We start from the raw sequence: 22,528 nt of genomic DNA on the forward strand, positions 1-22,528 counted from the left end.
TTTATGTCAAGGTCATTCTGGGATTCACTTTAATCTTTGAGGGTCTGCAGACATCACTCAGGATAGCTTCTCATCATTAACATGTAATGGTGTGAAAGGAGGAATGGACTGAATAGCCAAGAAACATTTACAACCACTTTTGGATTGCTTCTTTGACATGAGACCCAAATTTTTAACTTGAGCATTCAGCATGAGGCTGCTGAATTCAGGGGTGAGACAAAGGGTAGACAAAGATGGCCTGTCTTTTGGAGGTCCTGAGGAGCTCAAACTCAACATCAGGAACAGGCACAACCACAGAGTCCTTCTGAGCATGGAACTGGAACTGGGAGCTGAACTCCCCAGAATCCCCAACTAAAATAAGCCCATATATAGACCAGTGAGAGATAGTCTGGTTTTGCAGAGCTTTTGGTTTGTGTAGAAAAGAGGAAGAGAAGCAGATGTGGAGATGTGAGGGCCCTGCATTGTAAGGCAGATACCCTGATAGATGGACTCATGATCTCTCTGCTAGTCTTGGCTGCACTTGTGTCCTTGTGGAATTAAAATCTGATAAGAAACTACTGCCTCCATTTAGATCTACCTCAAAGACACAAATGGAGTTTAAAAATAATTTTGATGGATGTATGCTCATGTGGAAGCTTAGACATTCCTGAGCTACCATGGATTTTTGTGTTGGATGTTTTAAGTTCTTGATGCAAAGAGCCTTATTCTACGCTGCGGGAGAGTGAAGGCAGCAGGATTATAGGTGTCCTCATCTGTCCTCAGTGCATCTGAAACCCTTCAGGGAATATGACAAGCTGCCTGCTACAGCCTTGCGTGCAGAGACAGATTTATATGACTAGCTGTGCATCCTAGTTTTGCACTGGAATTTCACATGGCAGAAAGCAGGGGAACATCATGCGTCAGCCTAAAAACTAATGTTTGCCACATGAACTGGCCTTCATTTGAGTGATGGCAGGGCAGAAAAAGCATGCAGCTGGAGTGTGGTTTTGTAATTGTTGTGTAGAGTTGAGCTACAGGTCAGAGGCATCTGTTGGTCTGTGCACAGAAGAGCTTTGCTGAAATCTGTGGAATACGGTATTTAGTCTATAAGGTCATATAGTCAGGCCAATGATTTTTAGCCCCCAGAATTTCAGCCTAGTCTGCTACTTGAGAGTGAAGATGTGGATTCCATTAGATACCTGGACCTAATCCAAAGCCCATTGAAATAATTTCAGCTTTCTGTATTTTCAATGGAATAAGCCTGTTTTTAAAGTACAGTTATTTGAATTCATAAAAAAGAGTTACTCTGCAATACTTCCGTGATTACCCTTCTCCCTAAAGATTTTGAATAGTGAACATTTTTATGGCACTGTACAATTCATATCTCACTTCATGGTGTCCCCACGGATGGCTGCAGATGCTATTTCTGGTTTACCTTTTTATTTGAACTGGAAATGTTTCAGTGACTTTCCAAATGCTCTGAACTCTTCATTGGCAAAAGCCATTTACAGGCAACGATGATCAAATGCACATGTAATGGCTGTGCCTGCTGGTTTAATGGATGTGTTTGTCATTTTCCTTTCACCCTCAGCTTTATATCCAGGCCAGACGCCCCGAGAACCTGACCTTGTCCATTGCCAGAGCAGCCTACCCTTCCCATCCTGTGAGGCTGCAGGGCGTGAACAGAGGAGCACCGTACCAGCAGTACCAACCTGTCGTCATGCTCGAGCAGGATTATGTCATCCAGTGGGATGGCAGAGCACCTGAGGATGTTATCCTGTACCCCATCAACTTCAGCAGGTACTGCCCTGTGCTGTTTTCAAAAGGTCTGGAGCTTTATAATTTTTCCAGGTTATTCACAAGTGACCTTTCAAAGGTCTCAGCAAGTTCTGAGAGTGTGGAAGCAAGGTGTTAAAGGTTGGCACTTACTGATGCAGGGAGATGCTTCTGCTTTCACTTTATTCCAGCTTTTTTTGATGTGCAGAGATGTTTCTCTTTCCAGAAAGTTTTGAAATAGAATCCAAATAAGTCCTGGCTTGCTGTCCCTGAAATCCCTCCAGAAGAGCTCTGGCTCTGGTTCATTTGTTTGTACTGGTTGCTGCACACATAATTTATCTCCCATATATATAAAGTGCAGAAATATATCAGAATGTGCTTAAAACTTTACATCTTCTGTAATCCAAACAGCATTGGAATCACTGTTTCTTTTTAACTAAAGTTTTAAAATGTTAGGTTTCAGCACAGCAAAATTGCAGGCTGTGCTGTGTTTATTTCCCATGTTTTCTTCTAGCATTATATAAAGACAGGGTATATCCATTTTAGACGCTACTTTTGTCCCTTGCAATCTGTTTCACTTTGCATAACTTAAGTTATGGTTTTTAGTACTGTTCTTACTTCAGTGAAATTACTTGTGCTTTGCACTGGTACCACTGTTAGGACAGAGTCCTGCAACCCAGTCAGCTTAGCAGGGACGTGCATTGCCATGGTCTGCACAGAGGAGATGCTGCAAGGGATGAGCACCACAAGAAAGCCTGGCCATCACCTTGGGTTCTGCAGTTTGTGTGAGTCCTTGGTAATTGGCAAAAACATACTACAGTAAAAGAGAGAGGTTTGTAAATGAAACCTTACATGATTACACACAACAGAGGCTCGGGTTTCCAAAGCAGGTTTTAGATAGTTGGAATGAAAGAAGGCAGAGGCACTGAGGGCGTGAAGCAGCACGTACTGCTGGTGAACCTGGAAGGTTCCCAAGTCCCTCCAGTATTATCCACAAAAACCCCACACCCATCCACTGCTCCTCCAACAGAGTCTCCCTGCTGTGGTTTTAGCGTAGGATAGTTTTGGCAAAAGCTTGAGTTCTATTTGGTTCCTCTGAATCTTGGAGCTGAGAAAATCTGGGGGAAAAATACTGTCCTTAGTTCCCACTATGAAGCCCTGTGGGAATGGACCTGAGAAGGGCAATGTTTCCTCTTTAAACATGCCCATTCCAGCAAGTGACATCCAGCTGGTCCTCTTGATTTAAAGATGTAGTAGTTGCAGGGCCATGACTGAGTCTCTAGATGATTGGTGTTTGGGCACTCCTGTCACAGGGGAATTATTAGAATTAAATCAGTGTTTTCTGTATTAATATATCTTTGTGCACTTTAAGGAAGAGGAAAACCCATTAGTCACTCACGGACAAGCTGAGCTTTGCAATTATTATCTGTCTTAAAATGGTGAGCTATTTCCTTGCAATTACAGAGCTAAATCTTCTGACAAGTAACTGGTTGCTCTGTCACTGTGCCAATCCATACTTGCCAAAGCTTTGGCCCAGAGTCTTCAGACACAGATTTAAATTTGAAGGCAGCACTGAGTCTCTGGTCGATCTCAGCTTGAATTTTAGCTCTTATTCAAACAGCAACTTTAACTACATTTTACTATTGAAAACCACAATGCGGTTGTGGTTCCCTTTGTCTTGTTTGAAACAAGTTATTTGAACTGGGCAAAGGTTTGTAAAGTTTTCTGATCCAGAAACAGTTGGCAAGATATCTGTTTTGAAGAATTATAAACAAGAAGTATACTGTAACAAAGGAAAACCACAGTTTTACTTAATTTCATTTAGAGCATCTTGCTAAGAAATAATTGGCAACGAATTGTGTGGCTGCTCTGTCTACACCTCAACTATGCTGGATGCTCACTAATGTGAGACTTCAGGCTGATGCAACAGTGAAATGTCCAGACTGCATGGAAAAACATGGAGAAAATAGATTCCTGCGGAAGGGTAAAGGAATTGAAGCAAAAAAAGAGGCTTTAGGAGTTTGAAGGAAAACAAGGGTCTGCCTAAGCAGTTCCACGTATGACTTTTACTAAACATTGTATTTTAATCATTTCTGGAGTAGAAGAAATCTTGGATTGTGGAACCCAGAGTAATCAGAGATAAAAAACCAGGGAAATTATTTTACCTGTCCCAAGTGGCTTTATGTTTCGTTTGTTCTTTTAAAATTCATAATACTGAATAATATCCCAAAAATGAACTCTTAATATCATAACATCTGTGCCAAGTATGATGCAAAACAAATCGTGTTTGATGAACTTTAATAGCAATATTCTAGGATTAATAATTTCAGACAAAACCTGAGTGAACAGTTAAACTGTTGGAAGGCTATATCTGGGATGCTGCCTTTGCAGCTAGGCAGCCCTCGTGCTTCTGGAGTGATTTGCTCTGTGCTGGCTAAAGGAAGGTCAGAGGGGAAATAAGGAATTTGACAGGGAGATGTGTACCAGGATTGGGATTTCTGTGCAGGTCAGGTACAGCACTAATGTTGAATACTTTCATGATTAACACTTTACCTGCCCCTGAGCCACTGTGGAAAGACTCAATAGAAGTCATGCCAGTCTGTTGGAAGACTGGAACGCCCAGATTCCTGGGGTGGGCAGGAGCTGGTCGGGATGAATTCACATGACTCAGCTGAAATTGGCAGCTGTGAGCTGCAAATCTTGTCCAGTGAGTTCAGAGGCACCGCTCGGGTGGATTTGCTCAGCAGAGGAGGACACCACCTAGAGCAGTCACCCAGCAGATCTTTTTCTTGTGCTTTCTAACCTCTTTCTTTCTATCTTGCTGCAGTACTTGTGTCTTCCTTGCACTGATTCAAACCATGTTTAGAGTAATCCTTCCATTTCTTCGCTTCCATCAAAATATGTGGCTAAACCAACAGAATTGCTGTGTCTCCACTCGCTGCCCTGTGGCGCAAAGGGGCTTTTTGATGCCTGCCGGTGTCGCTCCCGGGCAGGGATGGACTGGTTTGCATTTGCCAGGGTAGCTGTGTCTCTCCTTGGCTTGATGGGCAAACATAAAGCCACGGTGGAGACCCACAGGCTCTGTTTTCAGGCTGCTGGGGAACATTGCTGGCTCAGCAGAAATGCCTGTTTATGCTATGGACCCGGTTGTCTGTCTAATGGCTGGGAGTCTCCCTGTGAGGATGAGAACATGGATGGGTATTGATGCTTCTGGAAAGAGGCAGTGTAAGACAAGTAACTTCTAAATGTTTTGGCGAGTGAACAGAGGGAGAGCACAGGCTGGAATTTTAATGACTAGGAATGAAGTATGCTTCAGAATCAGCCCAGATTTGTTGAGGGTGTTTTTCAGGGCAGAAAGTGTGTGCAAAACCTTCATGAACCCTCAGACCCCTTCTCCATGGGTTTTGTCTCTTTGTTGGAGTGGTTTTCACCTTCTCTGCCCCCTCAGAGCTGTTTGTATTTTTCCATTTGTTGTATTTGGTTTTTTGGGGGTTTTTTGCTGCTTCACAGAAGTATGAGAGTTATCTGTAAAACTGAGTTAAGGGCTTTCCTCAAAACTATTATCCCAAAGAACAAAGGTCCACAGAGAACATTAAGCTTGTTACAAGACAGGGGAGAGGTTGGTAAGTCAGGAGAAGAGGATGGAAAACATAATTTGGTTGCAAGTAAGTGCCTTCTTTCAGGAGCTGGAGAACAGTACAAAGATTGTCACTTCATACATTAATCAAAGTCAGAAATGAAGTCCTTCAATTTAATGACTCGGGCTTTGTGCCTGTGCAAATTTTCTAATCACAGAAGAAGCGAAGGTAAATACTATTATCAAAGGCACAGGGCTGTTCCATAAGTCAGCCAGACTTCTTTGTGCTATCAGCACATCTAAAGATAAGAACGAAATCTCCTCAAAGCACATATCTGAAGTATAGTGTAATACGTTGTGTTGTTGGAGTGGCCAGAAAGCAGTGGCAGCTAGATTAAGCATTCCTTGCTTTTAATGAGGACAGAGAAATACCTCTATACCTGGTCTGCTAAGGCTCAGAGGGAAGGGTTTTCCCTTGTTAGGGCTCTCTGCCATGGTTTGACAGGGCGAATTCAGGGAACTGTGAGCAGTTAATAGTATAAAGAGGGTGGGTTTTGTAGGTGGATTGCCAAAGTCTTGCAAGAGGGGGCTTTTCTTTGTAATGCATCTCTCCTGCCAGATGCTGGCTCCAAGGACAGTGCCGAGCAGGATTTCCCAGGCTCTCTCCATAGGTACCCTTTGAGCTTTGTCTGGAGGGGCACAGTGAGGCTCATCGTATTGGTGTTCTTTGGTGCCTTGATGCAGGAGCTGGATCTTTATGAGAGTCTTAAAAAAAAAATAAATTAAAAAATAAAAAAGGCAGGGAAGGCCCAAATTTCTTTTCAACAACAAGCAAAAGGGCAGATGCCCATGTGTGTGCCCAGGCACGTGTTCAGCCTTTCCCCTGCTGCGGTGTTTGTGCAGGGATGGGCATGGATTCACTGCTCAACTCCCGTATTTGCTAGGCTGAAGACCTGTGCTTGGGCTTGTTATCTTATTCACCAGTGAATAATCTTAATTGTCTGAAAATTCAAGAGCCCAGAATGAGCTTGGGTCTAAATTTTTCATTAAAAATACTGTACCCTTTCGACCTTGAGTGGTACAAAGCCTCCAGGATGCTGCAATCCATCCAAAGGTGGAGATTTCAGTGCAAGGAAACTCACACAGCCCAAGTCTGCACTGAGACTCTGGGGGACTCATTATGTTTGTATTTGCCAAGGTTGTGTAGGTAGGTTTTTTTCCTATGGCTTATTATTCAATGCCAGTCTGATTCATACTTTCAGCTACTTGTCATTTTTGTGATTAAATTCCTTAGTGGTGATAAGGTCTGGAGAAAAACAAAGATAACAAGACAAGGCTAGAATGTGCTCGTGGCAGTCTTGCCCAGTTTAGGGATATTTCCTAAATTGTTTCTTTTTCAGATTAGCTTGAAATGAGCTTTTCCTCTTGCTTCCCAGATTGATAAATGCACAGGAAGGCATAATTGGTATTTCAAAGTGGAGCTAACTGTTTAAGGCTGTGAATACTTTCTTGTTCTTGTACGTGCATGAGTTCTGACCTGGATCCCCCAGATCTGGATGGAATACAAGTAACACCACCACTATTTCCAATAATAATAAGTAAAGTGCTACTTGGGTTTCGTAGCCTGCCCCTCCAGATAACATCTATAATTCAGAGTTAATCATCCACACAACACAGAAGTCAGCAGATATATTTAAATTCCCTTCTGTCTATTTAAACTCCTAAATTATCCACAGATCAACCCGTGGATGAAAGCCACAGGGTATTTTTTTTTTAAAAATTGGACAGAAGCTAAAACATTTGCCAGAACACCAGGTTGCAGATTGCACCATTTAGTAGAGCTGGGCAGGAGCGAGTGCTGATGTTGCCATGTTCCAGCCATGCTAAAGCCCCCAAAGTCTTTGCCTCCCCACCTGCTCCCTTGCTGCCCTCTGTCCTCTGCAGCCGGGATTAACAAGGAGACATGTCCTTCCTGAGCTGATCATTTTACAGCATGAATTAGAGCAATCTGAGCATCAGACAGTCCCCAGATGGCTGTGGCAAACCAGGCTGCTTGTCCCTTTGAAACCCAGCATTGGAAACCTGAGGGTTTTTCCTCATTTTCACCTTTCTCATGGCCCATGGATTGGGGCTTGGGGGTCCTGAAGGAGCCTCTCCTGACCTGTTGTGTATCCAAGGCACAGCAGTGAAAATACAAAGTATGCGGAGATAGAGTACTTGGGAAGACATTAAAAAGATAGAAACTGAATTGGGATGTGATTCTTCCATGAAAACATGCAGGGTGGGAAAAAAGATGAAAAGATTATGTACTGTATTTAAACGCAGGAAGTTTTTATTTTTGCTTGAATACATTTGTCTGCAAGCCAAATGCTGTCTGAGTCAGACCCTGGTTTCATGAGGATCAGCAGAACTGTACCTCAGGGCAGGATCCCTCCTGTAATTTGTTGAGCTTCACAAAAGCAAAAATCATTCTTTTTGCCCAAGGAGATGTGGATAAAGCAAAAAGTTTTAATTTATATTAAGATATGATATTTTTAATGGCATTTCCTAAATAGCAACATTTAGGAAACGCATTTAAATCCCAATACACACAAATCTAGTTAGCTAAACACATACCTGACTTGTTGCTGTCCCTGCAACAGTCCTTCAGAAGAGTCTGTCCTTAACAACAAGGCCCTGAAAAACTTGGCTGGATGTTCACCCAATAGCCACGTTTGCCATCACAGGGGGTTTGGGGTGTGTTTAATGGACTTGACTTGAAGAGAAGCTGAGGTTGGGAGAAATGTTTTGAGGGAAAAAACATCTGTGTCCTGACTGAGAGCAAGGAGCATTGACCTCCTCTGATTTATTCTTGGGATGGGTTGGAGGCTCAACGGTGGCTATGCTTTTTTTTTTTTCCTTTGAAGTTTAAAATTCAGCCCGTGAAAGACAAACTTACCAAAGGAGTACGTGGGGATTTCTGCTTTGTTCCCATATTATGAACAGGGAAGTTTTAAATTCTCAGTTCTCTCACTCCCTTTGAAAGTTCAGCTCACGTAGATGTTGACCAAAATGTCAGAGGGGTTGTTTTTAAATAGGAGTAATAACAGTTGGGGGAGACTGACTCACTGGATAGAACTCTCTTGTTTTTTCAAACCCAAGGGAAAAAAAATGTAATTTTTAGTTGTACTCTATGGCATTCCCTCATTAGCTTACCCCAGATTTTCATCAGTGAGATCAGGATTTGGACCTTGCACTTCCATGGTCATCAGCTACGTGACACACCATGTCAATAAACATGGTGGGACTGTTTTCTAGAATAATATTCATCAGCTTAGAGGTTCCCTTTGCTAAAATGCAGCCAGGATTGACATCCAGCGTAACCAGAAACTAGATGATACCCATTTGCCCAGGACTCACACTCCATCCAGGGCAGCCAATATTGTGAATTGCTCACAATGTTGAACAAGTGTTATTTATCCTCTCACAGGCAGTAAGAGCCGCAGACATGCACTTTTTCTGTGTTCACTCCAGCCAAATCTCATCTCCAAGTTACATGACTCACTTTATATCCCACCACTGACAAAGGTCTCCCCTTCTTTGCCTGTTTGATCATGTTTCTCTGAGTGTCTTTGCTTTTGAGAGTTTGGGGTTGAACTGGGGGGGATGTTCTGAGGGTTGTAAATGAGGTATGTATGTGTGTACGTGCAGATCTGTATCTACCACATGTCCAAGAACAGGAAACCTCTTGCCTGCTTTTTTGCCTTTCCCTTGTCCTTTTTATGCTTTTGCTTATCCCAGGAAGCCTGCTCATTGCCAAAACATAAGAATACTTTTTTAGCACTTTATCTGATGTTTTTGCTTCACCTGAAAGAGCCAGAACTGCAAATGCCAATATCCTGGTGAAAAAAGAGCCATTTCCAAAAGAAAATAAGCAGGCTAAAGATGTTGGTAAAAATGCATGAAGTGCACTGTGGGGATTGTTGAATGACAGTGACAGAGGGGCAGAAGTGCCAGGTTTTATACATGTCGGTGTCGGCAGATTCTCAAAAAAAGTAATCTTTGGAACTGTTAGGACCTACTAAAGTCTTTTTCCTAGCATATATTTAGTTTTTCTCCTTTAAATGCCAATTTTATTTTTGTTTTTTTGCAAAAACACAAAGAAAAATGTTGGCCTGATTAAGAACAAGAATGAAAAAAAGAAAGAAGAATTTTACTTATTTATAAGATGAAATTAACTTTTTCACTAGAAAAGCTCGAGGACACAATCACTTAGCTTTGGGGTGCAAATATCCTAAATAGCTCAAGTTAATTTTCTACACATATTAGTATGACCTTCATTTAAATTTGAAAGTCAGACTTTCTACCTGAGAATATTTCAATTTGTTTCTCTTACAAGAAATTCCTAGAATGAAAGTTGAAGACTCAAAAAAAAAAAAAGAGTCCTCTGTATTGCTACATTGGCATTTTGTTTATCAAGTCTGACTTCTACCCTCGTGTTTTAAGGGAGATTGTTTGTGCTGGTCTTTAAGCACAAGAGCACCTAAAGCTACACACGCTCCCTCAGCCTTCAGGCAGAAATTACTTTGAATTCATAATTTGGGATCTACTATGAATTCAGTGTTTTCATTCCCTGCCAGTGCTGTGTGTGTCCCCAAGCCTCTGGGCACCTGTGACATTGTCAGCTCATGTGCTGGTACTGAGAGCAGCAAAACCAGGACTTACCTACAGCATATTTAGGCTGGTTCAATTTTTTCTTATTCTACCTACAAATATTCACCCCAGAGTAGCAGCTGGTAAATAATATAGAATTGAGAGATTGAAGCAGAGAAATAAAACAGAACCCACAGTTAATGACCACCCCGAAAAAGAGGAAGGTTTCCTGTACTTCAGCCCAGCCAGGAGGGCCTTGTGCAGTGGCTGAGGAAGATACACACACATCTGTTTTACTTTGGACTCAACATCCAGGATGTCCCACACCTGGTTACTGCTTTGCCTGAGGCTGCATTTCTCCCTCAGTTTTGGCAATGCCATCTAACCCCCATCCAGTGCCCAGCTCAAAGGCAGAGTCACAGGGTCTGTGCTATGCACAGGGACAGCAGCTATGCTGACATCTCTTGCTTTGATTTCCTGGAGGTGCTGGAGCCCAGCTCAGCCACACAACCAGGTATTTTGGAGGCTTTATGGTGGGTTTTGTACAAGCTGAAGAAACAGTCTGAAGTGCAGAACTAAATAGGAAGCTGTTATAATACCGCTAAATTAAAGAGAAAATAACCACCTTATTCCTTCCTATATTTACATAGAGGATAACTTCTAATGCCTTCCCTTCTCACATCTCCTCCCAAGCCCTCTGTTGTGGGAATGTACTAATTTCCATCTCTTCCTCCACAAATTCCAAAGTAGGTGCTTTTCATTTGATCTTTTCAGTCCTGGTGTAATTTATTTCAGTACTTCACTCAGCCTGCTCACGTGCACACCAGACTGTGGCACTCCTATTCCCAAATGCCCCGGCAACTCAAGACAGTCACAGCTGTAGATTTTTCATGCCTTTTTTTTCCCCTTTCACCCTCCAGTTTCCTTTTCTAATGCCTTTCTCATTCCCTGGGGAGGTGGTAATCAGTGTAGCACAGCACCAAAGCTGGTTCCCAGCATCTGGGGGAGTGACCAGCTCTTTTTGTGATGGTGACTTCAGGGGATGAAATGTGCTAACACAATGCAAATCACCCTTATGAAACAGCCAAATGTCTTGGGATTCCATCCTAAAAATACTACACAAATATGGCTTTGGTACATTTCTTTCATTTCCTCTAGTCGGAGACCAGATCATCTGAAAATATATCCGTTTTCAAGCTGTCCTGTGTTATGACACAGCTGGAGTTGGTTAAAATCTAGAGGGCAGTATCTGGCTTAAGCTGATGGGTCTTTGTGTGGCTTTGATTTATTATCCTAGAACAGCCCGTCCCCTCTTCCATCCTGTAGATAGCTTTGTTTTGTTTTAATGAAAAAAACAGAACAAGGCTGAAATAGCTTTGCTTTATTGCTCTCCATGTGTAAAGCAAAGTAGAGGTCTAGGCATGAAGATTCCCAGATTTCACCAAATTGAAGTAGTTTCCCCCCATTTATTGCTCTGCAGTCAGGGATGGGTGGCGGGTCACTTCAGGGAAGCCTTTGGAGAAATTTTTACTTCCTGAGGTGTGCAGGATGCAGAGAGACAGACAATGAAGGTGATGTTTGTCTTTTTCTAAGCCAAATTTATATTTTCACATTTTAACCAGGAAGTTAAAAAAATACATTTAAATCCTTGATGGTTTTGGTGGCATAAGGAAAGCAAACTATGGTACTGGTTCAGGAGTCCTGGTGTTACAGGCTGAGCCACTTCAGAGGGGAGGAAGGAGGGAAAAAAAAGCTAATTATCTTGGTATTCAGTTTTTCTTTTTAAGTGTAAACTTCTTGTGGCTTTCTGCTTTGCACAGCACAAGTGCATCTCACAGACAGGAAAGAGTGTTGGGATCTTTTGTGGAAGAGCCTTCCCATCAGTATCTGAATTACACTGTAGCTGCATCTTTGATTCTAAGTCTAAAGGTTTCTAATTTGGAGCTGTTTTTTCTCTGCAAGAGGGTGGCAGTCAGAATCACAGAATGAAGGAAAGCCACGGGGCCAATCTTTTTTGTAAATATGTAAATTGGGGTAAACAAGAGTTAAAAGGTGATTTAACTTCACCCTTAGTTACTCTCAACTGACATTGCAGAAAGAGCCACAGAGAGGGAGATTTTAATGGAAACAATAATAATAAACTTTGCTGTAAAGTTGAGGAAGCAGGTCTCTTTAGACCGTGGCTCTGGTTCAAGTCAGAGATTACTTTCTAATTCCTGAATCTGTGCCCCCAGTGAAATGTCTGCGGGATGCTGGTTCCCTCTCCCACAGCAGCTCCGGATGGACTGAAACAAGCCCCAGCTGCCTCAGGAGATGTGAGTGGGTATGTGACTGGTTGTACCTCAGCCTTATGGGGCAAGGAAGAGAAAATATCTGATTTTAAGCCATCCTGGCACCTGTCTCAAAGTCCTCTGAGGTCAGCTGGGGTCCCTGCATCAGACCTTCATAATAAGCAGCCGTTGTTTCCAGACAAAGCAAAAAAATCTGATTTTCTTTGGCTTTGAGGATTTGTTGTGTTTTTTCAAAGGAAAAAGAGAACCTCAAAGGACATTTCTTTGTTTTCCCCTGAAGACTGTACTCTTGGCTGCAGACCATCTCTCTTGTGCTCGAGCCCTGAAGTGCATTTTTTCCCTTTCCCCCTGCCTGCCCTTTCTGCCGACAGAGGAGACTGGCTGCGTGTTGCCCTCTGCTATCCCAGGGAAACCGTTTTCCAGGTGGTGGGAGACATCTACCAGCGACGGACAGGGACGGTGCACAGTGTCCAGCACTACCTTGCTGCTCCTTCCATCGCTCTCAACAGAACTCGTGAGCGGCTCTTCTACTTCGACAGAGGATCAGGGTGAGCCCTGCTGTGCCCCTGGGTGGGCAGCAAGCCCTTGGGGTCTTTCTCTTACCAGCCCCAGCACCTCCTTTCTTCTTTCTCATAGTTAAGATTCAGGTCTGCCCATCTTGCATGCTCTCTTCACTGATTCAGGTCAAAATGGATTTCCAGACTGGAGTAACTGGGGCAGGTCTATGTCTGCATCCAAGCAATGATTTGCATTACTGCTCAGAGAATGGCTGATTTCTTGGCTGGACTGAGCACCTTGTGCATCCCTGCTACTTAGATCACTCCAGGTGTGGGCACAGTGCAAATATTTGTTTGAACTCGTTGTACCCCAAAGGGCCATGAAAAAGAGCCCTTTTGCAACTGCTGTGGCTCCAACACTGAGACAGTTTGGGAAGTTTCAACTTCTGCATATTCCCATGAAGAGAGATTTCTAAAATAATCACATTCTAAAAATCAGATTTTGTGAAAAAAGGAGAGCACCACAGCACATCTCTTATTTGGAAGGCGTGAAGATGGTTCTATAAATCTTGCACTATCTTTGAAAGGCTTTAGGACACCTTTGGTTAAAAAAACATATTACGAAACTGTGTTTCTCAGTCAGCTAAAATAGGGAGAAAAAAAGTGTTTTGTGGTTTAACCACGAGTCCCATGATGCTTCACCTGACTAAGTAGCTACTTCAGGAATCAGTCCACAAATGCCAGATTTGAAAATAAGACGGGATATATTTATTCATTCAACCATAACACATGAGCAATCGAATCCCGGAAGGCCTTCCTTGCTAACCAAGCTCCTTGCTGATGGCCAGGTCTCTCTCATCACAGGAATTGTGAAACATCAATTCGCTAATTAATCCTCCTTAAAAAAAAAAAAAAAAAAAGCTGCCCAAAGTCTGTAAACAGGTTGTTTACTACTGAATAGCAGGGAAAATGGTCACACGTGTGGATCTGTGGGGGAAAGGCCATGAGCTGCCAGCAGCAATCTGGACCTGGCACATGCAGATTGATGGGTCTAACCTAACTAAATTCTGGCAGTATCAGCGTTTTGGTTCTCCATTTAGTTCAGCAGTGATTTTTTTTTAGCCTGTCAGAGCACAGAAGTTACGGGATTGGCATTTTTCTTTTCCTGTTGTTGTTTTTTAGACTTTATTTCATAATGAGTGGGATGTTTCCCCTTCTTTTTTTAACCCCACATCCTTGGAAAGGAACTAAGCTTACTCATTATTTCTTCCAGACAAAAAGAAACAAATATTTAGTTTTTAAAGAAAGAGAATGAAAATTCCATGCAAAGCTCATGTATCTTTTTGATCCTGAAGCTGAACTGAGCTGTTTATGTAATTTCTTCAGCTTGAATTGTAGCATGGAGAGGATTGAAAACATACTTGGAACAGCCAGAAATAAAAATGAACTCCAAAGGCCAGAAGGCCTGGCTGCCTTGGAGCTTCTGTCATGCATGCCTAGGGCTGAGCTCTGCCGTGAAGTGAGCTGAAGGGCCAGTGCTCATAATTCCAAACAAACCTGTCTCCTTCTGCACAACAGCCTAAGCACAGCTGCTGCTCCTTCTCTGGTGGGATGCCACCACACCCAGGAGCAGCAGGAGCGCTTGGGGATGGAGGGGGGTCTGTCCCACATGCTGCTTGTGTGGTGAAGGCTTGGGCATGGGGGCTGCAAGTGCTGCAGTTCTTGTCACACCAGGATGAGAGGGCAGCTCGACCTACATCCTTGCAGGACCCACTTGGCAATGGATGTGTAGATCCTGTCTCTGCTCAGCTTGTCCCCTAAGCCCACAGGGGGTGTCTGATGCCTCTGTTTGCTCCCATTTGTAGGTACCTATTTGTTCACCTGCAAGCCCATGAAGCTCGGGAAGGACACAGTTACTGCTCTCAGCAGGGCTGTGAACGTATCAAAATCATGGCGCACATGAGCCCGGGGGACTCCTGGAGCTGTGACCCCAACCCCTTCCCTGAGAGGCCAGTGGCTGCCCAGCACCCTGTGTCCCAACGCCCAGCTGGGCTGTGCAGGGCATGTGGAGCCCCACAGGTACCACCACGATGCATGAAACAGCCTCTGAGGTTGTGCAATGTATGTGAACCCACGCGTGGTCAATTTGTTCTGACAGCATACAAGGAGAAGCCGTAGGGAATTCCCACATGTGAATCTGCCCAGCATCACATAACCTGTGTAAAGGGGAGGGTTTTGCTCTGAATTGCTGAAGCTTTCTGTACTGTGCTTCAAAGATTGCCTCAAAGAAAGCGCCCAACTGGAAGCATGTGGATGCACATTCATGGCACCTTTTTTCCCCTTTCTTTCTTTTAAACTTAAACAAAAGGACCCTTGGGAAGGCTTATTTTGAAGTAGCTTTGAATTCAGAAGTACAACACTGCCTCTGCATTTAAAACTGGGAAGTAATTCTGGTTAATAGGAATAACTGAAAAATTAGATCCAGCTTTTCTCTTTGTTTAGTGTAGATTCATCCCACTCCAAATCCTGTAGAACTGTTTCAGACTCCTACAGACCTGCACTTGAGTTTATATTCAAACGAAATATAGGAAATCCATACTCAACTTTTAAACTTACTTAGTGGCAGAGTCACCATCAGAGGTCTCTTCCAACCAGCCTTCCCACGATCCTTTGACAAATGCTGTCTTAATAATGAGCACTTAATTGTGAATCAGGATCACAATTTGAACAAAGGACTCTAAGTTTTGCAATCACATATATACAAGCATGGATACCTGGTGTCATTTTGCTGATGAAAACCAGTTTGCAAGCCAACTTTTAAGGTTCTATCTCTGGTGTAATTGCAGGTTGCCATCACCAGCACACCCTCAGTTGAGTATATAAGGATCCAGATCCAATCTCTCAGCAGGGCGGACACACAAAACCACTTGACATCTGCGTTCATTAAGGTATGTTGTGTTTCACTGCATTTGAAGTAGTGGTTAAACAGAGAAAACTTTATCTCCAAGGAAAGCTACTGCAGAATCTTGCTGAGCTTTGGCAGAAGGAAATGGGAAGTTCCCCTGGAAGAGGCAAGTGCATTGTTCTCCCTTACAATTAACTCCATTAAAGTCACTGGGAGTTCCTATTCTATTCAGATGAGGATTTGAGCTTTTATGGGAAAAAAAGGCCTTTTATCACCTCAGAAGAAGAATTAACACCACCATTCTAATGTAGAGGAAGGGGAGGAAAAACCAGAAGTCATTGTTTACAAAGGATGTGGGGGAAAAAACAAGTTTGTTTTCCTGATTTTCTCTGCTGGCATTGCACTAAAAGATAAAAATAACTATATTTCACTACTGAAGCAGTTTGGAGCTGTCAGGTTGTCCCTGCACGTGCCTTATATGTCTGTCTAGACAGTGAAGGGTGATTGGAATCATTCTTGCAAGAACACTGTCCAGGCTTACATACCTGTGTGCTACTGAATTATAATTAATGCTAACAAATGCCAAGCAAAGCTGGTACAGCATCCTTTAGAAGTCTGAGCAGCCAAGGTTTCTTGCTAGTGCACTGGCTGCACCATCAAAATTTATTCAAAACCATTAGCAAGCAGGTGTTACTGGAGGCAGCATCCTCACCCATGGTGAAGCACAGACACCTCTGTGTGTGCAGCACTCATGGGACAGGTGCAGTATCCTCAAAGCTTCTTTGCCTTTTCTTAGGCTTTAATGCAAAGTGCTGTTTTCCTAAGGAAGTTTTATTTCTAACACGTGTACCCCTAGCTGCAGTAAAGGCTGGGCTAGGCAAGTGGTAAAGATTACTGTCTAAAGGATGATTCTCACCCTAAATCTTAAAAGGTTTCAGAGAATTTGGAAATAAAGAAGTACATGCTTTGTTTTTGTTTAGCTGAATGAAGTGCAAAGGTCAGAATTGTTTTAAATTTCTGATCCAAGCTTCCCCATGGATTGAGTTAGCCAGATGTGGTGTGCCCCACCCCAGTCCTGTAGGGCCATGGGGGCCCATGTGCTGGCTCCTCTGGGGGTCTGTAGCACGTGGATGTGGGACAGGACACACATCAGAGCTGTTTCTTTGGCAGAGGCTCACACTTGGGTCTGTTTGCAGTGGTGGTTTCTCTCTGCTGCGTGTGCACCCAGACTTTGTCACACTTCCCACGCTTAGGAGTGTGAGACAGCCAGGACAGGCAAAAGATTTAGTCTGTCTTTGCTCCTCTTCACTCCCCTCTGGCCACCCATGGCCTGGAGATTCATGTTTCCCTTACCCTTGACCCCCTGTTGCATTCAGCATCCCCTGACATCTTGCAGAAGCCACTTTTTGACACTTGGCTCCCTCATTCAGTCTGGCCCTATATTCCCTGAAGACATTCATGTCTCAGATTGATGGGATTCATCTGAGCTCCCTGATACCTGTGGGCTTTGGAATTCTGTGTGGATTGCAGCCTTGTGTATCCTGGGTTCAGCCTGACCTTCATACACTGTTGCTCTCCTTGGTGGAGGTTGAGTTCTCTCAGGATTAGCTGTCCCTCAGGATGCTGGGGGGATGCACCAGTGCCAGGCACCTCAGAGAGTTTTTGGCTTTCTAAAAGTAAATACTGTGGCACATCTTGGGAATTGTAACATGGGGAAGGAGCTCTTGCTGTAGGAAAGAAGAAGAGTAGGAGCCATTTCTGCTACAACTTATTTGAGGCATTGATACAGCCCTACCAAGAAGGAGTAGTTTGGTTTTGATATTTAAATTTTCAGAGAAAACAATAAAGTGCATGTGTTACTTCTATTCCCCCATCTGCTGTCTCAGCACCTCTCCCTTGCTCCGTGGTCAAATCCACTTTGCCAAGTGACAGTAATTTCCCCCACATGAAAGGAAATTGTATTAAGGCTGAACTAAGCATTTTACTCTCAGGATTCTTGGCTTCCCAAATGTATCTTCCTAATCCACAGAAGATGCTGATGACCTCATTTCTCATGTTTTTGTACCCATTTTAGAACTAAGGGTTTTTCTTCCTCCTGCCACTGACCAACTATCCTTGATGTCACTTCATCTGTACTAATGATACATTTAAAATTATAGGTATTTTTAAAATGTGGATATTTTCCTTGCTTACAATTTCCCTTATGGAGGAGCAGGGTCATAATCTGAGGCTCCCCAACCTGCCTCCATAAAACTACCTCTGTTTCTTTATTACAGGTAAATGGCACAGTGTTCCTCTTCAATAGCAGTGGGATATTCTTCCTGGTGCTGGATGCATGTTCAGGAGCAGTTGTGAGTAGGTGGCATTTTGACACAGTTGCCAGTGAAAACGCTGCCCATGCAATAACTGATTATGTTCAAACATCCATAAAAGAGAGGTAAGTAAACTGCTGAGAGCCCAGTTCATGTAGCAACCTGTGGCTGACAGATAAAGAAAGGAAAACGACCTACTTTCATAACCAAACCTGTGCTCTGAAGAAATCTGGCACAGATTAAACATGTACAAATCCCAAATATCAGCCAGACAATAAGAGAAGCAGCATCTCTCTCCCAGGATTGTACAGATTAGAGCAGTCAGGAACAGGTTTTCTGGAAAACTGGCAATTTCTTCTAAATAATCCATTCATTTTCCATTATGGAGTAGATAAGGTCCTCACAATGACACTTGCAATCCTGCACACCCATCCCAGTGCCCAGCCATTTCCTGGCAGCCAATGATTCAGTTTTCCATTTCGGAAACAAGTCGATTTCTATTTACTCTTACTGATTGTTTTTGCCTCTTGTGGCAGATGAAAATCATAGGTGTGCCAGATTTTCCAGTGGGACTTTTCTTGGGTAAGCCAATGACTAGACGTGCCTGCCTGCTGGCTCTCCTACCTTGTGTATGTCTGGCAATGGTCTGGATCCCCTCTGTTTGTGTCTGTCCCACATTCCTTTTGGTTTTATGTGTTGCCACATAAACACGGAACAACAGAGATTGGTAGATAAATTCTTGGCTGCTGGTAGAAGCAGGTCAAATAACCAGAAAACAGACTTTCAGTCCAAGACATTTCTGAGCAGTTTATGACCAACAATTTAAACACCACTGAGTTATTACATCTGTATTTATGCACATGAGTATGTATATGTATCAGATGTGCATGAAGGGACATATATCCATGTGATGTCTGTACATTTGGTTTGTTTTTCTGGTAGGATGAGTATTTTGCAAGCCTAGGCATTCAGCTAAATGCAACCAGTTGTGCCTGTAATTCACTGCAGGTACAACTCACTGGGGGCTGAAAGCACATCTCCGAGGACCAAAGCAGGCTGAAGCCTGACTGAAAATCAGAGCCAGGATGTAGATAGTTTGAGTCTCACAGCAACTGAGTATCCCTCTCCCATAAGGGATGGATACACTCAGAGTCATTTGTTCTTGTTTTGATTCCACGTGAAGAACAGGTTTAATTCAGGAACAGTTAAATGGAGGCTTAAACTTGTGAAAGCTTACATGTGATTGAAAGGGATTTAAACATGTTCTTAAAGTACATGTTCTTACGTACTTTTCTGAATTGGAGCTTAAAGGTCTTGAAGATTCTTAATGAAGCAGTATTTTCCAATCATGCAGTAATTACTGTCCTTCTTTTCAGATCACTTGTTCTTGTGTGCTCTAGAAGTATCACAGACGTGGTGGGCAGCTCTGAAATGTCTGTTTTTACCAGGTTAGGTTCAGCAAAGCCTATTGTCTTCCATAAGGGAGGTAAATATATTTATTCCATTATGTTTCTTCTGCATTTTATTGCTTTTCACGTTTGTTTTGCTTTTAATTGGGTTGGGAAACACACCAGTAATTCTGGTGTTTCCCAATCAAAAATGTATATACATTTACATAGTGCTTATCAGTATATTTCCTGCCACAATATGCCAGTGTAACCTAGTAAAAACCTCTTGGCTTAGGGATAGTGAGAAGTAGGATAGTTATTTAAGGGGTTTCACCCTACTTCACCCATCAGAAGTTGCATGCTGCAAATTTTTCATCCTAAAGAGAGCTTGTTTTCCTAACAAAAAAAAAAAAAAAAAGGAGAATCTTTTGATAAAATCTCCATCTCTAAAATTCTATTGCTTTGTGAGGAAAAAAAATCATAACCTGAAAAGTTGATGAAAAAGAAAACAGCTTGCAGTGAAATAGGAGCTATTTATTTTTTGGATAGAAGGAAGGTGAAATCAACAGTTTGGGAAAGTCCTTTTTACAATTTTACCTTGGATTGCTGCAAGAAATCCATTGGTAGCATTGGTCCAGGAAATTCATGCTGGCTTTCCTCCTGGAAAAGTGGGGGCTATTGAGTCCAGGTTTGGACGAATAATGTGAGTGATAAGGGAACAAGAAAACAACCAGCCAGCTTGATTCAGGTTTCAGGACTTCACACAGAGATCAGATGGAAAATTAGCTGTAATTCCAGCTTCTTTTTTTTTCTCTAGAGTTTGAGGATATTTTTCCCTATTGCTTTACTGAAATTTCTATCAATTTCTGGTCAAAGCTTCAAAGCTCATTGCTATGACCGTGCCAGGGGAGGACAGCACAGTCTTTACAAGAAAGGCAGTGATTTCACTTCAGTGCCTGTTTTGATTCCAAAGAAGCTGTTTCTTGTTTCATCCTTTGAAAAGCAAAAGTTTGAGGGTTTTTTTTGGTTCTGTCCTGAAACTTCATTGTTTCATTCTTTCATCAAAGCCCTGAATACTTTCAAAAGGAATTTTTTTATTAAAAAGGGATCTTTTTTTTTTCGTTTTGCCAAACTTGGCCCCTTGAACCACCTGTGCCACTCACTTGGCCGTTTTGGGAGCTTGGTTCAGCCTCCAGTCCTGACTGCTCCTGGGGCACAAAAAGCAGCAGGCAGGGCCAGCACCCTCCCAGGGACATGCTGGTTGGTGGCCACGTTCTTGCCCTGCCACCTCGGTGGGATGCTGGCAGTGGGACTAAGCTGCTGATGGCTGTTCACAAGCCACCCCTGTTTTGCTTTTCCTAAGGGCAAGGGTGTTCACCCATGTGTCTGCCCTGATTTCCAGTCTGGGTAATTATGTTCTGCTCCATGAGCTTCCTCCTGCTGGTTCAGGTATGTGCACTATTTGACTTCACAGCTCCAGGACTGCTCCTCACTGGGGGGGTGGGCTGTGTTTCAGGGCAGGCTGGAGCATTTCTCCCAAGTGCACATTGCTTCTGCCAGGGATAATGCAAAAAACCCCTCTTGACCCCAGCGGGATCAGGATTTAGGGTTTTGTTTCCTGGTTTTGCAAAACCTTATTTAAATTAGAAGTGTTTACGGGAATAGTCTTGATCCAACCAGCTGCAAATAGCCTTGGGAGTCTTTGCAAGGAAAAGCATAATATAAACACAAGACATTATTATTAAAATCGAAGAATACATAATGCCTTTGTACTTTGGGACAGCAGAGGACCAGAGCAGAGCCGACATGGGGGATAGTTTAGGCGTAACAGGAAGAAATGACGTAAACTAATAAAAGAAGGATTCAAAGTGTCTAACCATTTTCAGGTAGTCAAATATGAAAAAAAGTAACAGTGTTACTTAAAAATAAACAGTAAAACAATATTCCTGATAACTGACATCTGGGTGCCTAGCTCAGCCTGTTGAAATATCTGCAGATTTGTGATGCAGCGAGGTTACGGCTTCAGCGAGGCTCATTTCCTCTTTCATCACCCTTTCTCTCTCCTAAATGTTCCGTTGTATTAATCCAAGGAAAAAAAAGAAGGACTAAAACCTTTCCATGATGTGTGGAGGGAGTCCATGCTGTGCTGCTGCTAAATGAACTGACACACCCAGAAGGTCATTCTCTCTGTGTCTGTTTTTCAGGGAGTTTTGCCATGCTTGGTTATAAAGGACAAGCCAAACCCTCCTGGATTAAAGTCCTTAATCATGCTGGTTATCAGAAAGCTGCTTCTCTACAGCATTATGTTCCTTTGAAGCTGAAAGAATATCAATGTCCAGCTAATGCTGATAAGTCACTAAGGTTTGCTTTTTCTCAGATTCGCTCAGAGCACATCCCTGCAAAGGCTGTGGCACCCCGGGGTTAGCACTGCTGGGGAGCACCAGCCAGGCAGAGCCCACCCCCTCACCAAAACCTGCTCCTGTCCTTATAAAGTTGTACCAAACCAATGATGTTCACCTGTATATTTTATAACCAATAAATATATTCTCATCCTCTGTGGTAGAGCTTTATTTTAAAACCAGTGCATCTCAGGGCAGAACAGGAGCAGCCTGTGGGTGAAGAAGTGTTTCTATATATGTGATTTGGTATCAAAAGGTGAGTTTTAAAGGCAAGAGCCTGCTTTCTGGTAACACTGGGACTGGAAATGAAATTTGGTGTGGAAATTTTAGCAATATCCAGGGAAACAGCTGAACTTCAGCAGAGGTAGGGAATTTCTCCCTTCAGTCCTGTTTTCACTCCATTAATGTCTGCTTTTAAAAAAACCAAAGTGTCCATCTGCCATGGCACCTTATGTGAACTCAACATCTGCTTGGTCAGTGTGCAGTGATCTTACAACAGTGTCTTCTAACTGAATTGAATGCATAGGGTGCAACAAGGAGTTATAAACGTGTTTCTGTCTGAAGCTAATGACTAGTGAAATGATGTTTGTCCAACTGATGTAAACATTTAATTAGAGACCTACGAAGTACGTGCTGCTTAGGATAAAGTCTTGCGTTCCTTTCAGGCAATGCTCATATTGACTTTCTGCTCCCATTGAGGACTGAAACACCACCAGCAGTAGTGGCTAATTCTCTTTGCTTTTTTATGTGCTGCTGGTTGAAGTCAAGACAA

The 22,528-nt window shown here is 42.9% G+C and overlaps 1 protein-coding gene across 1 annotated transcript in view; it reads left to right on the plus strand.

The window, feature by feature from the left end:
* LOC108492520 (transmembrane protein 2-like) overlaps nt 1–22,309 on the plus strand; it is a 47,191-nt gene extending 24,882 nt beyond the window's left edge. Inside the window, exons 16-22 of the mRNA XM_017804954.1 lie at nt 1,571–1,779; nt 12,627–12,803; nt 14,618–14,831; nt 15,599–15,700; nt 17,934–18,094; nt 19,346–19,455; nt 21,562–22,309. Of these exons, the coding sequence (XP_017660443.1) occupies nt 1,571–1,779; nt 12,627–12,803; nt 14,618–14,831; nt 15,599–15,700; nt 17,934–18,094; nt 19,346–19,455; nt 21,562–21,782 (1,194 nt within the window). The 3' untranslated portion in view covers nt 21,783–22,309. The remainder of the gene's footprint in view (nt 1–1,570; nt 1,780–12,626; nt 12,804–14,617; nt 14,832–15,598; nt 15,701–17,933; nt 18,095–19,345; nt 19,456–21,561) is intronic.
* The last annotated feature ends 219 nt before the right edge of the window (nt 22,310–22,528 follow it).

This window comes from Lepidothrix coronata, unplaced genomic scaffold (genome assembly GCF_001604755.1).
Source record: "Lepidothrix coronata isolate B3197 unplaced genomic scaffold, Lepidothrix_coronata-1.0 Scaffold11, whole genome shotgun sequence".
Lineage (NCBI taxonomy): Eukaryota > Metazoa > Chordata > Aves > Passeriformes > Pipridae > Lepidothrix > Lepidothrix coronata.